General features: G+C 43.3%; 1 protein-coding gene across 2 annotated transcripts; it reads right to left on the bottom strand.

Annotated features, from left to right (window-relative positions):
- Window positions 1-1,989: 1,989 nt before the first annotated feature.
- On the bottom strand, window positions 1,990-17,726 carry ALKBH6 (alkB homolog 6). 2 transcript variants are annotated; one of them, XR_014514781.1, is made up of 8 exons: window positions 17,641-17,726; window positions 16,138-16,283; window positions 14,350-14,418; window positions 11,908-11,968; window positions 6,741-6,892; window positions 5,847-5,963; window positions 2,948-3,881; window positions 1,990-2,875 (listed from the first exon to the last, which is right to left on the bottom strand). XR_014514781.1 is itself a non-coding variant. In XM_083456084.1 (7 exons), exons 2-7 carry the CDS (start codon window positions 16,189-16,191, stop codon window positions 3,609-3,611), a joined length of 726 nt encoding a protein of 241 aa, XP_083312210.1. In that variant the 5' UTR covers window positions 16,192-16,283; window positions 17,641-17,726; the 3' UTR covers window positions 1,990-3,608. The 2 variants fall into 2 exon arrangements, 1 of the variants encoding a protein (XP_083312210.1); XM_083456084.1 differs by having other exon boundaries at window positions 1,990-3,881.
- Window positions 17,727-17,811: the final 85 nt, after the last annotated feature.

The raw sequence follows: 17,811 nt of genomic DNA on the forward strand, positions 1-17,811 counted from the left end.
GACTGGAAGGCAGGCAGGTGGGGTCCAGCTCAGGGCTGGGAGAGCTGGGATGGAGCAGTGCCAAATTCCCTCCAAAGGACCAGCCTCCACTGACAGCAGTACAATTAACGCACAACAGCAGAAACACACAATAAAAGATTGGGCAACCGAGGCCAGTAAATGCTTGTTTGAATAAAAATGTTTTTAACTGCTAGCAAAGGCAGAATACTGAGGGTGGCTGGATCTTAGACGGAGAGTCATTTCCCCTGCCACCAGCACCATCGTTCCCAACAAAACTTTGTGCTGATAAATAGGCACCTTTTCGGTTGTGTACATTTTAAAGGCTTCCTAGTCTAGTGCACTTTAACCCACAGCCCAGATGCAGAAGGCAATGAAGTCATAGGTGCATGGTGGCTCCTTGTTTTACCAGACAGCATAAGCCGCATGAAAAGTATGCCATAAACTTAATCAAGTGGAATAATCAACATCGTAAAGTTATGAACCAGGGTGGAACTGGCTGTTTCCATCTCTGAGTGATAGCAAACACCAGATCGTAGGATATCAGAAGGCAGTGACCTAAAAATGGGCATTTTCTGCTGTTGCCCCTGCACTGTGGAATGTTCCTTTTCTCTGCCATATTTGAAGCATCGCCCAACAATTGCATCAGATCTCTTGTAAAGAAGAAGAAGAGTTTGGATTTGATATCCCGCCTTTCACTCCCTTTAAGGAGTCTCAAAGCGGCTAACATTCTCCTTTCCCTTCCTCCCCCACAACAAACACTCTGTGAGGTGAGTGGGGCTGAGAGACTTCAGAGAAGTGTGACTGGCCCAAGGTCACCCAGCAGCTGCAGGTGGAGGAGCGGAGATGCGAACCCGGTTCCCCAGATTACGAGACTACCGCTCTTAACCACTACACCACCATACCACAAAAGCGTATCTTTTGCCCCGGCTTTCCCTGATGCATAATATTGAACCCTGTTATTAGTGAATTCGTTTTTATGCTGTAATTGTTTAAAACACTGTTCCATTGTGCATATGTTCTCTTTTTGCATATAGTTTTGAGATTTTAAAATATTAAGCAGCTTAGAAATGTGCTTAATTAGTAAACAGGCTCTCTCAGCAGCCCACTCTGTTTATTCCCACAAAACTTTGCACAGTTGCCTCAAACGCTGATGCAGATTTTATAATGGCCCTGTTGTGTCCCATTCGCATTACAAGATGCTTTGAATCTGGACAGCTTTGTTTTGAATGCAAGGCAACAGTCCATACAGAAATATATGTATTTTTAATTCATTGTATCTTGAAAAACTCCCCAAATTTTAAGCCTTTGAAGTTCTCCGGTTTCCTACATGTACAAAAATGTGCAACTGCAGAAGCCCTTCTGGTTCTTCTCCCCTCAAGGCAAGCTGCAGAAGCAAGGGGCTGCTGGCCATTGGAACTGGTAGGGCAGAAGCCAGGGAGGTTGACAGTAGGGGGAGCCAGAGTCAATGACAGGCGGAGCCCAACTCCTTCTAGGCTTGGCCCCATCCTCCTCCCTGCTCAGTTCTACAAGGGGTTTTGGTTGCCACAAACGAAGAGCAGGCCAGCAGCTCAGCCTTGGCCAAATAGCGTTGAAAGCCCATAATATTCAGGTGACGTCCCTCCGGTCGCTGTTTCATGGGCCCAGCAAGCATGTCCAACCTAAACCTCATTTATTACAGTATTTTTTTACAGTATTTTTATTACAGTATTTCTATTGATTGCAGCCGGCCAAATTGCAGCCCCAACACATTCACGGTCCTGGCAATGGAAGTTTTTAACGCCTGATGATCCTCTGTGTTTTTATATTATGCTGGAAGCCGCCCAGAGTGGCTGGGGCAACAAAGTCAGATGGGTGGGGTGTAAGTAATAAATTACTATTATTATGGAAGACTTTGAAACGCTTGACTCTCCTAGCTTGCTACGCTGGTACAATAATATTTACCCATAACTGGACAAAAAATTACCCATAACATACGCTCATTAAAAGGGATTTTCTTATTTGGTGGAACTTTATTTTGTATTCCAGTGCATCAGACATACAGTCCTCTATGTCAACAGCATACCTGGATGTTGTAAGATTCCCTCCTTTGTCTCATTATAGATGGACTTTCTCTTTTCTTCTACTGTTGTATCTCAGTAACCTCTTCACCCCATAGCTATCTTTAAATCTGACTTCACATATATTTTTCGCCACTTGACTGCGATGTGCTGATGTCAGCCTTGCAAACGATGCTTGACATGCCCCGACGGAAGACTGGAAATGTACCCTGGGATTCAGGGCATCTTTGGAGTGCTAAGTTCAGGCACAATAGTGTGGATTTAGTCTCTGGGGCAAAACACAAGGAGCTCATTTGATCTCAAAGGTTTTCAGAACCACAAGGGTTTTGCAAGAACCACACACAAAACCTTTATGACGTTAGCACATGCCCGGCAAGTCATTTATTTGAATGTCCCAGCTTCAAAGCTAGCACTTCCTCATAAAATATTTCCAAGAGTGGAGATGTGCCTTACTTTAAATGGTCTTTTGAGCCAGAACTAGCATGGATAAGGAGCACTGTAGGGCAACTTATTAAAACCAGGAGATGGAAACCTATCCAATAGCCCAGATTTGCAGTTCTGCAGACCAGGCACTGGACTTCTGTCCTGTATGGCAGGGCCAGGATAGGAGATCTCCCTCACTGCCTGCTTGTAAGTCACCTGACACCACAATGTTTGCACCCTTGTGGTTTGCAATCAGACCATGAAAGCAAAAAGACCCTTTGCAAGCCCTCACTATGACATGATCCTTGTGGGCTTGCAAAGTGCAGGGCTTTGCAGGCCCCGACAATCAGCTGACCATCAGTGCCTGCAAACTCCCTTTTGGCATCCATCAGCATCTTTATCTATATGACAGGTGGGCATGGCTTGGCAGAAGCAGCCTTGTGGGCCAAACAGGGAGATCTGGAGGCCTAAGGACATGCCCACAGAGCAAGCCAGAGCCTCTCTGCCATGGCTATGTGGGCATGTGAGTCAAACCCAGGCATCCGGTCTCCTGCTAGCAAACTCAGACACGGTTCTTTGCTGGGAAGAGAATGAGGATGGCTTGACTTTCTGGCTTTGCTGGAAGGACAAGCATCTATTCCATCTGCCAGGCCACATTGCACACTGCGTGTTATAGAACATGTTACGCACCAGAGCGCAGCCTCGTCCTCTCCTTTGCCTCCAGGCCTTACTATTCTCGTCTCTCTCTTCACTCCCTGCCACCACCACCCCGCCCCCGCTTAATAGCTCATGCAAATTTGCAGTCTACAGCGGCTGCTCTTTCTCTCTTGCAATTCACAGTCTTTCTCTGTGTTAAGATTCATTCTCTCAAACATCAGAAGAGGTGGTCAAGCATGGACTGCAACACTTCGGCCTACAGGGAGGAATACTCCTCCATAATAAAAAAACAAAGAACCACCACAAACTCTCTGTATGCAGAAACATTCCCTGCATCCGAGAAAGAGAGAGAGAGAGAGAGAGAAGTCTAGGCTAGAACCCTTCTCCCCGAGATGCTGGCTCTCTGCATGCAGGGAGCTGCTTGTGGACAGAAAAGCGTTCCAGTGCGTGGGCCACCACAAAGCAAAACTGTCACTTCCGTCTGCCCAGGAAAATAGAGGTTTTCAGCACTTTGGGGACGTGACGGATGGTGAGCGACACCCGTGTCCCCCGCTGCAACGAGTCCCCAAGTTCAGCGTCACACATGCCTGCGTTGGCCACTTTCTCTGTGACAGTGTCCTCTGCAACCGGGCGGATGCCGTGAAGGTAACGGCAGTACATGTCCTCCCGCAAGACCAAGAGGCTACGGGGCTTCAGGAGCAAGGACAAGAAGTGGCGCTGATCTTCAGTCTGAGGGATGGGCCCCTGGAAAGGGAAAGAAAAATCCTTAGCTGTGATGTCTCCGAGCACAATCCAAAGTGCTGGTGCTGACCTTTAAAGCCCTAAACGGCCTCGGTCCAGTATACCTGAAGGAGTGTCTCCACCCTCATCGTTCTGCTGGACACTGAGGTCCAGCGCCAAGGGCCTTCTGCCGGTTTCCTCGATGTGAGGAGCCAAGTTACAGGAAACCAGGCAGAGGGCCTTCTCGGTGGTGGCACCCGCCCTGTGGAACACCCTCCCACCAGATGTCAAAGAGAAGAACAACTACTAGACTTTCAGAAGACATCTGAAGACAGTCCTGTTTAGGGAAGCTTTTAATGTTTAATAGGTTATTGTATATTAATATTCTGTTGGAAGTCACTCAGAGTGGCTGGGGAAACCCAGCCAGATGGGCAGGGCATACATAAATAATGATGATGATGATGATGATGTGCGCAGCCTGAGAGCAATATATTTTGGCATGCAGGCAGAAATGGAAGTGTGCTTTTTATAGCCGTGCTCATCAAATTATTGTGCCACACAACTCCATCCCCTGGGTTTGCCGCTTGGGGGATTCCTCCCCCCTCCCCCGCATATCCCGATATATCTGTTGCTTCTTACTGCTAAATGGTACCCAAATTCCATGCACCCACATTTCCAAAATATGCCCAAGCAAAGTCAGTAGCACTGCAACTGCCTGGTGACACCTGTAAGTGGGTTCTGACTGTCCTTTTTACACGGTGTAAGCACAGCTAGGATCAGGGCAACAGCAGCTACCTAGAACAGTGGAGAAAGGTGCAATATTTTTGGGGGGGGGAGTGGGAAAACAGGCAGATAATGTGCATGGTTAATGGGGCAAGCAGGCTACCAATGGGGGATCAAACAGCCATAGGTTATTGACAGGGCATTTATTTTGCGTGCAGAAGGCCAGATCTCCAGGTTAAGGCTGGGAGACTCTTTGCTTGAACCCCTGGAGAGCTGCTGCCAGTCAGTGCAGGCTGCACTGAACTAGATGGATGAATGACCTGGCTTGGTAATGAGGCACCTTCCTATGTTCCTCTAAATTGCAATTATTACTGGGCCTTCCTTGAACTCCCTGATCCTCACCTCCAGCAGAAATTGAGCTGCCCATATCTAAGTGGCAGTGCCAACCAACACACCCCACAGCTCTGGCCAGAACCAGTTAACTGCCAAGCAGCTGAAATGGGACTGGACTACTTGAAAATGATTTACAGATGGCATTTAATTCTGAGTAGGTTTGCTAAGATGTGTAAGACTGAATCAGGTAAGCACTGGAGATGCAATGAGGTTGAGAGTACATTCTTTTATATGTGGTGGACCTGTAAAAGGGTAAAAGAGTTTTGGGAAATAATTCACAATGAATTGAAAAAAATGTTTAAAAGTACTTTTCCAAAAAAACACAGAGTCCTTTTAGATGGGGATAATTCAAACGGAAATTCCCAGGTGTCAAAAAAGGTTATTTATGTATGCCACTACTGTGGCCCATGTTTCGTTAGCCCCAAAATGGAAAACGAGCGAGGTCCCAACTAACGAAGAATGACAACTTAAGCTGATGGAATATGCGCAGCTTGCGGACTTAACATATAGAATAAGAGAAGAAGAAGAACATACGTTTAGAGAAGAATGGGAAATGTTTATTGAACATATGGGGGGAAATTGTGTACACTATGTTGGCAGCATTAACATAAATTCAACAGTGTAAATAAGTTTTGATGGCTGTGATAATGGAATACTGAATGGTTTCGTTTATGTAAAATATGCAGGGATTCATGACTTGCAAAATGAACCGTGGAAAGAGAAGAAGGGGAGTCACGGATATTTTAAGGATGTTTAAAGGAGGATTCTAAATTGTAAAACAGAAAAATTAATAAAAATTATATTTAAAAAATAAATAAAATAAAATGGGGCTGGAGGAGACATCCTCTTGCCCAGTATTATTGTATTATTTACCTCTCCGCCTTCTGTTTGCTGCCTTCTGCTGATGGGATGGTAGAAGTCGAGGAGGGTGTGAGACCCCAGGTTGATGGTGGTGACGGTGGGGAAATAGAGGGGACCGTCCTCATGAGGCTGCGGGCAAAGCAGACCCAACGTCAGACAGGGGGAAGGAGATATTTCTGCCAGATTTATGTATAAGCAAAACAAGCTCTAGCTCAGGGCCCCCCAATAAATTTAAAGGCAAAAAACCCCTGGATATACATTTACAAAATAGAAGATAAAAAACAAACAAAATAGAGTGTTTTGTGTTGTGTAGACTCCTATTTAAACAAATTAGTCAACTAAAGCAATAACATTACAGCAATATGTATCCATGTTGGTTAACTGATGTGATTAAACGTTTGGGGTTGTTGTTTTTTTTAAAAAAAGTTTTAGCACACATAAAAAACTTTAAACAAATCCTTATTTCCTGATGAAAAGCCTTTGGACTATAACGTAACTTAAGTAGAAAACTATCTTTAGAAAGGTTTTTCCTCCAGACGAATTTTATTTTTAAAAATCCGATTTAAATTTAAAAAATCCAATTTAAATTTTAAAAATTAATTTTTTTTGTTTTTTAAAAAGCATCATTGATTTTTATCCACCCTGCTTCCATGTCACCTCTTATTTGCCATTTTCTCTGAACTAAAAAGTCCCTTAACTGCCGCTTTCCCCCTCACAAGCACAATTGCGCCATCCCTGGGGCCATTTTGTTTTCCCCATTTCTGAACCTTTCCCAACGTTAGCGCCAGCCTTTTCTGAGGCGAGGCTGCCAGAAGAATGGCGCACGTTTTTTTTCCAGACATGCCACAGATTTGTACGAAGAGCCTTTGGGATATCTCAGTGGTTTTATCCCGGGCGCCATGATACCATGATGCCCTCGCCAGGGCGGTACTCGTTGACCAGGACGTGGTTCGCCATTTTCCCTCCGAAAACCCCGAGGGAGGAGACTTTGTCTGCGCAGGCCTGGAGCCAGGCGGGCATCTTCTCCAGAACCATCCCTTTGGGGTGCGGCAGCCCTCCTGAGGGGAAAAAAGAAGCATAAAAGCGCCACAAATTTAAAATACCGTCCACAGTTTCTTTTGGTAGTCATACGTATCAAAGATCATCATACTCAAGACTAAATAAATATTGCCTCAGTCCTCCTCTCCCGGGGAACTGTCTGCCTGTATCTTTATTTTATTCTGAATCTATGTTACGGGTCTTTGGACCGCAATAAAGATTTATTATTAAACTACTGTCTATAGGGCACAAGATTTAGGGCATCTGAAAGCAGCCCTGTTTGGGGAAGCTTTTAATGTTTGATGTATTACAGTATTTTAATATTTTTTGGAAGCCGCCCAGAGTGGCTGGGGAAGCCCAGCCAGATGGGTGGGGTATTAATAATAATAATAATAATAATAATAATAATAATATACAAATGGAGGATTGGGGGAAGCTGTGGAAAGTGAATTTAAAATTCGCTGATTGTAGAATTTTGAAAAGAGAATTATACAATGGTATATCACCCCGGCAAAAATGGCAAAAAACGTACAGAACAAACTCCGATAAGTGTTGGAAGTGTAAAGAGAGGCAGATGAAGCTGATGGACTACATGGAAATGGCGGAAATGACTGGCAGAATCTGAGACCAGGGAGAAGAGTTGATGGAAAAAGATTGGAAAAAAATTAAAGTATATTTACAGAAATACTGCAAAATTAATGAATGTTAGAAGAATATTGGAATGAAGTTACATGGTTTTAGCAGAAATGTTATAAAGAATTAAGCAAAAACTGATTGTTAACGGGCTAAAGTGGAAAATTTAAAGTTAGATTGCATCAAGATTAATTATAGAACAAAAAATTGAGAAAGAGGGAAAGGATTTGCTGAATTAGCTAATTTGAACTAGAATACAAAAAAGGGAGGTGTGAGGAAGTCGAGGAAACAAGTAAATGAAAGATAAAGATATGGAAATTGGTTGTGTTTTTAAATGTTTTTGTTTTTCGTGTTGTTCTGATGTAGTGTTTTTGCTTTCTATTTTCGATGTATTGTTTGTTAATTTTTTATTGCTTTTTTCCCCTCTCATACTTTTTTCCTGTAACTATAAAACTTCTAATAAATATTATTATATAAAAAAAAGGAAGTGTAAAGAGAAAGAAGGCCCGTTTTACCATCTGGAGTGGGATTGTAAAATAATCAAAAGCTATTGGGAAATGGTTTATAATGAAATGAAAATAATGTTTAAGACCTTTTTGAAAAGTCCAGAAGCTTTTTTGTTAGGTATTATAGGCCATGAAATGGCAAAAGAGTGGAAGAAATTATTTATATATGCTACAACAGCGGCTAGGATATTACTATCCCCGAAATGGAAAGACAAGATACCAATGAAAGAAGAATGGTAAAAAAAGCTGGTGGAATATGCTGAAATGGCGAAACTGACCGGGAAACTAAAAGACAAGGACAAAGAGACTTTAAAAAGGATTGGGAATAAAAAAAATTTTAAAAAAAGAATTGGGAATTGTTTCTGTTGTATCTACAGAAATATTGTAAAGAAATGGACTCACTAGCAGGATTTGAGTCAACACTTACGATTAAGAAAATAAATATAAAGTTAAGACGTTATAACTGGGAAAATAATAAAATGTAAGATGTGATTTGGGAAACCTGGTCCGAAAATGATAAGAATATAATATTTATGTAAAAGGTTACAAAATTAAGGTAGAATAAAACAGGCAGGAAAAACAAATATTGAAAGAACCAGAAGGGGAATTTGAGGGAAGTCAGGGGAGACGATTGAGACTCATATATGTGGGTTTTTTTTGTGATATTGATGATTGTGCGGTATATAAAATTGTAAAACTCAATAAAATGGTTTAAAAATAAAATAAAATACTGTCTGTAACAGGGGTAGAGGGTGGTGATGTCAAGGCTGATGGCAGCCACATTCCAACAAACATGACTCGTAACTCAAAACATGGTGATTTTCCACATGTTTCTTGTCAACTTTTCCCTTTTCTTGCGAGGAATCCTATTCGGAATAAGGGAATTTCCCTTTTAAAAAAGGGAAAAGTTGACAGCTATGTGAATTTCTTGACAGTTTCCCTCAGAAACTGTTTACCTCACAAAACAGAGGCCTACAGTCCAGCAGAGACTTGCAGGCTGAGTCATTCACAGGTCCGGCCTGTGGAGATTTCCACTGTCAAGATGGGCCAGGAAAGCAAATTTGTTTTGGCAGGCTTTTAAGGTTTCGCAGATCAAAAATATGCCGTGACCTCAGCTTCACTGTAGTTTGTGACTCTGTGTGTGTTTTTTAAGCGTTTTAGCTGCCATTGGTTTAATTCAGTGGCGTCTTTTTTCAAAGAGGGCCAGATTTGATGAAGTGAAGGGCTGTGAGGGCCGACCAAAGTTGTTGACCTTTTTTAAGGATTAAAGTTATTGAGCTTTTTGGGGGATTGAAGTTGTTGATTATTTTTTTAGGATTTTACCCCAGGAAATAAACTGCCATTTGGGCTGGATTAGGCCCCCGAAACGGACTTTGGACATATTTTTGGTCTTCTGGTCCAGATTTAGGCACTCCCAAAAGGGTGGATTTGATTTAAATCAAATCGATTTAAATCACTAGTCAGTAAGACTTGATTTCAATCTTTTCTTTTTTACAGAAAGGTTCAGCCTCGCCGGCATCCTCTTAATATTTACAACCAGATGAAGCTTTCATTTTTGGAATCATAAATTTTCAGAGCAGTTTTTACAGTTATATAAAAAATCACTGATTTGGTTATACTGTCAGAAATACGTAGACGGATAATTATGAAATTGTTTATATTTGGACAACTTTTCTGCAGTATATTATTGGAAGGAGAAAAATAATCATTTCCTTAATAACAATTTAAACAATTTATTTAACATATGTATCCATGTTTGTTAACTGATATGGTTAAACGATTTTTTAAAAAAACGAACAAACCTTAGACTGCTTTTTAACACATATGAAAAACTTTAAAGAAATCCTTATTTCCTGATGAATAGCCTTTGGACTATAATGTAACTTCAACAGAAAACTATCTTTAGAAAGGTTTTTCCTCCAGAAGCATTTTATTTTAAAAATCTGATTTAAATAAAAAAAATCTGATTTAAGTAAAAAAAATATGTTTTTTTTATTTTTAAAATTATTGATTTTTATCCACCCTGACTCCCAGCTGGGTGAACGAACAAACAAGTCCAGCTTTCTCAAAAAAATAATATTTATATCCCGCTCTTCTGTCAAGAAAGTCAGGATGAGGGAGGGGGTTCCTCATTTCCCCCCTGGCAAAATGGTGTTTCATAAGCTTCACAGCAAACAAGGGATGCACCTCTCCAAGTCCACATCTAACGCTCTTAACCGCTAAACTAGCTTTTGGTGTGAGGAGAGGCCGATACGGTGGGACCTCAGTTGTCAAACGTAATCCGTTCCGGAAGACTGTTTGACTTCCAAAAATGTTCCAATAACTGAGGCGCAAAGGGCTGGCTGCAAAGATTTTTCTTTTTCTTTTTACTGCTTTATTGGTTGAAAATTACATTACATAACAAAGTTGATGATAAAAACAAAAGTATACAATCTTTCATTCCCTAATTGATCCTTGCTTTGTACATCGTTTTGTAATTCAATTTAACTTGACCTCCAATCCTCCCCTTGCATTCCCCGATTAAATTCTTTAAATACACACTTGCCTAAGACTTCTCCATGTTGTCTGACTTACTTTGAGTTTCATCAAATTTTCCTATTTTACAGACAGAAGTTCAATCAAAACCTGCCAAACGGATTGGTAATTTGACAGTGTTCTTTTTACATAAACTCTGTATATATGTCCCATTCTCTGATAATTTTTTCATCTGCAACGTCTCTCAACCTTGCTGATATCATCTCGCCAGTTCAGCGCATTCCCTTAATTCGTTTTGCCAATCTGATTTAGATGGGATATCCTCTCCTTTCCAGTCTTTTGCAAAGGGCTGGCTGCAAAGTCAATGGAGAAAACTGGGGGGGAAATGCAGCGGAAGCCGTTCAGCTTCCAAGGCGCGTTCGAAAATGGAAGCAATTACTTCTGGTTTGGCGTTCAGAAACCGAAACGCTCAGCTTCTGAGATGCACAAAAACCAAGATATTGCTGGTATATCATCATGCTGAGTGGGGATTTTTTCACAGATTAGGGGTAGACGTGTGGCAAATGACCACCTGAGCCCAGTGGCGTCACAATGGGGGGGGGGCAGTGCGCCCTGGGTGCCATGTCTGGGGGGGTGACAATGCGCAGCCGCCGCATGTGGAGGATCCTCTGTTCACGGCTGCAGCCACGAGCAGAGGATCCTGACACCGGCTGCAAACCGCTATGTACAGCGCATGTGCAGAATCACACGCATGCGCTGTACATAACACCACCGCACAAGTGCTGTACATAGCGGTTTGCTGCCGGTGCCGCTCAAGCACAGTACGGACAGGGGTGGGATCGCTCCGTTGCCGCTACAGCCGCATGTAGAGGATCCTCCGTTCGCAGCTGTAGTGGCGATGGTGGGATCCCAGCACCATCCATACGGTGCTCGAGCGGAGACAGCAAACTGCTATGTACAGTGCATGTGCGCCGCCGCATGCATGCGCTGTACGTAACGCCGCCGCACATGCACTGTACATAGCGGTTTGCCGCTGGCGCCGCTCAAACGCAGTACGGATGGGGGTGGGATCCCTCTGCCACCGCTACAGCCACATGTAGAGGATCCTCTATTCGCGGCTGTAGCTGCGATGTAGGGATCCCGGCACTGTCCGTACGGCGTTGGAGCGGCGCTGCCGGCAAACCGCTATGTACAGCGCAGGTATGGCGTCACACGTGCACCCTACGTAGCGACGTCCCACCCTGGGTGTCACGATGCCTTCCTTCGCCCCGGCCTGAGCCTCCTTCATGCCATTGAAGAAAACTGACCCCATTGTACACTGGTCTTCTGAGCCTCCTTTGTGCGCTATAGGAGTGAATGGGGATCCACACGATTAAAGGGGGCAGTGAGGTTCCCCTCCGGCGTCCGCACGCAACATTTACCCCAGTTCTGCAGCCTCCTCCCTGACAGCTGAGTCCACTTGGGCTTGGGGGCATCATAAACCTGGAGGTGGGGGAAAAGAAAGCAAGATATTCACATGGAAACCACAGGCGTCAGAAGAAGTACCCAGAAAATAATTAAAAATACATTTATGAAAAACCCAGAAGCATTTCTGTTAGGTATAGTAGGGAATGAGATCCCAAAGAGAGATATAAAAGGGTTTATGCATGCGACAACAGCAGCAAGAACTCTTTTAGCCCCAAAATGGAAGCAACGGGAAATCTCATTGCTGGAAGAGTGGCAGGCGAAGGTGATGGACTTTGTGGAATTGGCAAGGCTGACCGGGAAAATCGGAAATCAGCGCAATCCAGCTTTCCAAAAGGACTAGAGTAAATTTGTACAATATCTGAAGGACAATCGCAAAGAATTAACAACACCAGAAGGGTTGTCAACATGCAATGCTAAGGATCTGTACCGTTTAATATTTATTTTAAAAATTGTGATTAACGGAAGGAGTGAAACGTAAATAGGAAAATGTATAAAATGCTAAGAGGTGATAATGAATTATGGAAACCATGAGACGAGAGGGAAGTCGAAGCTCGATTGAGCAAATATGTAATGAGTACAATAAGGATTTGTTTAAATGTGATAAAATGGAAACTTATGGAAATTAATTGGAATGGAAAATGGAAAAATGGAAATTAATATTTATTAATATTAAAAACAAAAACAAAACAGAAGTACCTAGGGGCAGCTCAGCCTTCTTCCAACGCATTGGATAGATTCCCCCAGATAGGAACATTTATGTTCTCTTCTTTTTTTGTATATAATTTTTATTAAATTTAAAATACCCATTTTCCATCCTTAAGATACCAATGACTCCCTTTCTTCTCTTTCCATGGCTCATTTTACATATCACAAATCCCTGTGTATTTTACAAAAGCCATAGCATTCAGTATTCCATTACTGCAGCCATCAAAATTATTTACACTGTTGAATTTAATGCTGCCAGCGTTTTCAGCTGTACACCATTATTTCACAGATATTCAATGAACGTTTTCAAATCTTCTCTAAACGCATTTTCTTTTTGTTCTCTTGTTCTATATGTTAAGTCTGTAAGTTGGAACATTTATGTTCTCCATCACAATATTGCCAAGAACGACAGGGAGGCGTGGACAGTGAATTCTGCCTATCCTAATGTTGCACAGAAATTATCGCTGGTGATCTAAGACTGGAAATCAGTCATAATAATAATAATAATAATTTATTACTTATACCCCACCCATCTGGCCAGGTCTCCCCAGCCACTCTGGGACGTTCCCAAGAGAATATTAAAAACACGATAAAACATCAAACATTAAAAACTTCCCTAAACAGTCATTATAGAGAGAGAGAAAGAGGGAAAGAGAAAGAGAGAAAGGAGGAAGAGAACTGAGCTCTGTGTATATCATTAGAAACACCATGCGGAACCTGATAGCTGTTCCTGGCAAATTTGATATTGATAGCTGTTAAGAGTATACTATATGGCTGCTTTAACTGCTATACCACTTTGATGTCTGCTACCTCGGGGAGGAAAATGTGAAATACAGTGGTGCCCCGCAAGACGAATGCCTCGCAAGACGGAAAACCCGCTAGACGAAAGGGTTTTCCGTTTTGGAGGTGCTTCGCAGAACGAATTTCCTATGGGCTTGCTTCGCAAGATGAAAATGTCTTGCGAGTTCCTGCGATTTTTTTTCGCTCCCCACCCCCTTTTTCTAAGGCACTAAGCTGCTAATAGCCTTTTAGCAGCTAATCCGCTAATCCCTTAAGCCTTTAATAGCCGCTAATCCGCTAATAGGGTTGCTTCGCAAGACGAAAAAACCCCTAGACAAAGAGACTCGCGGAACGGATTCTTTTCGTCTTGCGAGGCACCACTGTACAAATTTAACATCAACAATGACAAGAGAAGCAGATTTTTAAAAAGATTAGCTCAGAAGGACAGGTCTGTCAACAGCCAGGATCCAGGAATCCTACAGGGGTCACAATACAAGATGGACCTTGGCAGTTTGCCCAGCTTTTGGGCCACCCAGAGGCATCTGGCTGCTTACTGCTGAAGACATTCTGGGGTGAGGAACCCCTAGTTTGAAGGCCAGTTTTGGCTCAGCAGGCTGATTTTCTCCAAAGCCTGGGCACATCAGTTGGCATCACCGTTGACACCAGCTGATGTACTGGCGGCACAAACCCGTTCCCAGGATTGCACAGCCTAAACAGCAGGATTTGATCTCTGCTCATTGGCCTTTGTGAGTCTCCCTTTAAGATCACACTGAAAGGGATTTGTTCAAATTTGGGGCAGATCCTGATATGGATGTGAGCCATGGAGGCCAAAAGGTCCCATCCCCCCGGTTCAAATTCAATGAGACAGTTCTTAAAACACCGCACAAAGGGGAACATAAATGTGCGCGCACCTGTTGCAAAAGGTACGCCTCCTCTGCCTCTGTGATGAAATCTGGAACGTAGTAAGCGGCTGGTGGAGACTGCATACAAAAGAGAAAATGTGAAAAGTACAAAAATGCAGATCTAAGGACCCTCCCCCCCCCAAAAAAAAATATCCCAGCTGCTGCAATGTGAATTAGGGAACTTTTCATGCACCTCCTCAGCCAGAATCATGGCCCTCTGTATGAAAAACGAATAATATCTATAAAATGAAGATTTCCCCCTCTGTACAAAATATCTGGCATTTAATATTTGGTGGTTTTGAGAATGTTGCTCATTAGCCAGGCCTTTGGCTAATCAAACAACTGTTGATAATGTTGGCTAATTAAAGAACCGATGGACTTTTAAACTGGCTGGGGGGGAGTATTGTTTGGTTTGTTACTACGGTATGTATTTTCACATTTTTAATATTGCAAACCACCTGGTGGGTGAAGGGCGGTATAGAAATTTAATAAAGAAGAAAAAGAAGAGGAAGGGGATCAAATTCTGGGGGGGGGGGGTTGTCTGTCTCCCCCTCTTTGGGATAATTATTCTGTTTCTTCTCTCTAGCCGCCATCCTAGTCTATACTGGTCATAGACATGTGCGGCACATTTCATTAGTGTGCACACAGGTTTGTTTTTAAAATGGCAAACTTTTATTGAATATGTACTCATACTCAAATCATAAAGGATATCATTTTCATCCATCAAACTAAACAAATTAAAACCTGACTTAGGCTTTTTAAAAAAATTAGCAAACAAAATTTTACTTAAAAAATACAAAATTGAAAAAATGAGATGCAAAGCAGGTGCATGATCTTTATTGCAGAGTTGGAAGGGACCCCTGAGGGTCATCTAGTCCAACCCGCGGCAATCTTTAACCATCTTTAATCTTTATCATTACTATTATCTTTAACCAAATAACAAGCAGCCCCAGAATGACCAAATTGTGTTCAAGTTTCTTTCATCTTCCTGTCCTAGAGAATGAGACGTCGCTCACCAGGTGTGAGCAGAAAGGTGTGGCATCACCTGTAACTAAACTATGGCTTGATATATAGCATTAAAAGTAGATTGTGCTCATCTGCTTCCTGGGAAAACCTTCACCAACTCTAGACAAATCCATGACTGCTTAATTCACTTCTGTGTGTGTGTGTGTGTGTGTGTGTGTCTGTGAACAAGTGTATTCCTATCACTGAACATAATACAGTGGCGCCTTGGTTCTCAAATGCCTTGGTACTCAAACAACTTGGAACCCAAACAATGCAAACCTGGAAGAAAGCGTTCCAGTTTGTGAACTTTTTTTGGAAGCCAAACATGCTCCGTTTTGAGTGTTACACTTCCAATTTGAGTGTCACACTTCTGTTTTGAGTGTTATGCTGAGGTCTGTCTGTTTTTGCCATTTATTTTGCGTTTTTGTAGCTCTTTTTTTGTGACTGTGTGGAACCCGGTTCAGCTACTGATTGATTGATTGATTGATTGTGTAACCGCAGTACATTGCTTATTGCTTTCATTTTATGGATCCAAGGTCTTGTTAGATACTAAAATTAATGTTAAATTGCTGTTTTAGGGGTTGTTTTTAAAAGTCTGGAACAGATTAGTCCATTCTGCGGTACTTTCTATGGGAAAGCGCGCCTCGGTTTTGGAACGCTTTGGTTTTGGAAAGGACTTGCGGAACAGATTAAGTTTGAGAACCAAGGTACCACTGTACAAAGCTGCCTAATCGATAGTGAAGACGTTCCAATAACCCTCTAGGAAAATGCATCCCTCCCACAAGACGGTACCTGTGTCACACGAAACGGCTCCAGAGCCATGATCCCATCAGAAGTCGCCGACATCTCCGAACGGAGAGCTGAGCTTTCTTGGTTTCTTCTCACTCCGTCACAAATCCCTGAGCCTCACCAAGAAGGGTGAACTCCCAGTCGCTCACCTGCGAAAGACAAAAGCAGCAGCACATCAGCCATGGGAAATGAGGCCTTTTCCTAGGGGAGACATTTGCTCACATCCGGCCCTTGCTACTCTTACCTCCACCAGCCTCTCATATCCCCCCTTCCCCTTTATCTGCTGCTTCTCTGAATTGTCTACCCTGGGTTTGGAAGCTCCTTGGGGCAGCGACCTCTCTGTGGTTTTGCTTCACCTTGACTTATAATTGCCACTTTATCCTGAGACTTTTAAACAGTGCTTTAAAGGACTTTTGCGTGTCTCCCTCCTCCCCAACCGCCCCCCAAATTAGAGCTGCTTTTTACAACAGTTTTAATGCCTTCGTTGCATTTTTTGCATATTATTTTTTCATTTGCACGTGGCCTTGAAAACTGATGTTAGAAAGGCGGCAAGGGAATTCTTTGGGGAAAAACGACAAAGCACCACGTGGCTGTTGTGTAGATACTACCTGGAATAACAGCTTAACCTGCTGAACTTCCACCTGCCATGCAGCTGGTTGTTGTTGTTTAGTCGTTTAGTCAGGTCCGCCTCTTCGTGACCCCCTGGACCAGAGAACGCCAGGCCCTCCTGTCTTCCACTGCCTCCCTCATGCTGGTAGCTTCGAGAACACTGTCCCACCATCTCGCCCTCTGCCGTCCCCTTCTCCTTGTGCCCTCCATCTTTCCCAACATCGGGGTCTTTTCCAGGGAGTCTTCTCTTCTCCTGAGGTGGCCAAAGTCTTGGAGCCTCAGCTTCAGGATCTGTCCTTCCAGTGAGCACTCAGGGCTGATTTCCTTCAGAATGGAGAGGTTTGATCTTCTTGCAGTCCATGGGACTCTCAAGAGTCTCCTCCAGCACCAGAATTCAAAAGCGTCAATTCTTCGGCGATCAGCCTTCTTTATGGTCCAGCTCTCACTTCCATACATCACTACTGGGAAAACCATAGCTCTTACTATACGGACCTTTGTTGGCAAGGTGATGTCTCTACTTTTTAAGATGCTGTCTAGGTTTGTCATTGCTTTCCTCCCAAGAAGCAGGCGTCTTTTAATTTCGTGGCTGCTGTCACCATCTGCAGTGATCATGGAGCCCAAGAAAGTCAAATCTCTCACTGCCTTCATTTCTTCCCCTTCTATTTGCCTGGAGGTGATGGGACCAGTGGCCATGATCTTCGGTTTTTTGATGACATTCTTGCAAATGGGAATAAGGGGTGCAATGGAAGCCTCCCCCATTCCAACTGAGCCCAGCCTCGCCAGGACGCCTAAGCCCTCTAGCAGGGCTCCCAAGGGCAGGAAAAGGAACCCAGGAGTCCTGAGCCGCCCCCTCCCCATTGCAAACTCCCCCCGCCCTTTTGCTTCACACATACTCACTCATTCCAGCAGACAGCAAGATGATATTTCCGGGTAGCTCGTTGACTGACAGCTGCATCCATCCAATGAGAGAAAGCGGAGAAAGCCTCCCGCGGGAAGGATCAGCAAACAGCTGAGCTTTGTAGGTCCCGCCTTCCTTCAGTCTAGTGAACCAATCAATTGTCTGTGGGC

Source organism: Podarcis tiliguerta (genome assembly GCF_965153285.1).
Source record: "Podarcis tiliguerta genome assembly, chromosome: 8".
In the NCBI taxonomy this organism is placed as follows: domain Eukaryota; kingdom Metazoa; phylum Chordata; class Lepidosauria; order Squamata; family Lacertidae; genus Podarcis; species Podarcis tiliguerta.

Excerpts from the sequence above, each read along its gene's own strand:
- ALKBH6 (XM_083456084.1), bottom strand. The coding sequence starts at position 16,191 with ATGTCGGCGACTTCTGATGGGATCATGGCTCTGGAGCCGTTTCGTGTG. Across the intron at positions 14,419-16,137 it reads AGCCGTTTCGTGTGACACAG|TCTCCACCAGCCGCTTACTA; the intron begins GTACCGTCTTGT and ends TTTTGTATGCAG. Across the intron at positions 11,969-14,349 it reads AGGCGTACCTTTTGCAACAG|GTTTATGATGCCCCCAAGCC; the intron begins GTGCGCGCACAT and ends CCCCACCTCCAG.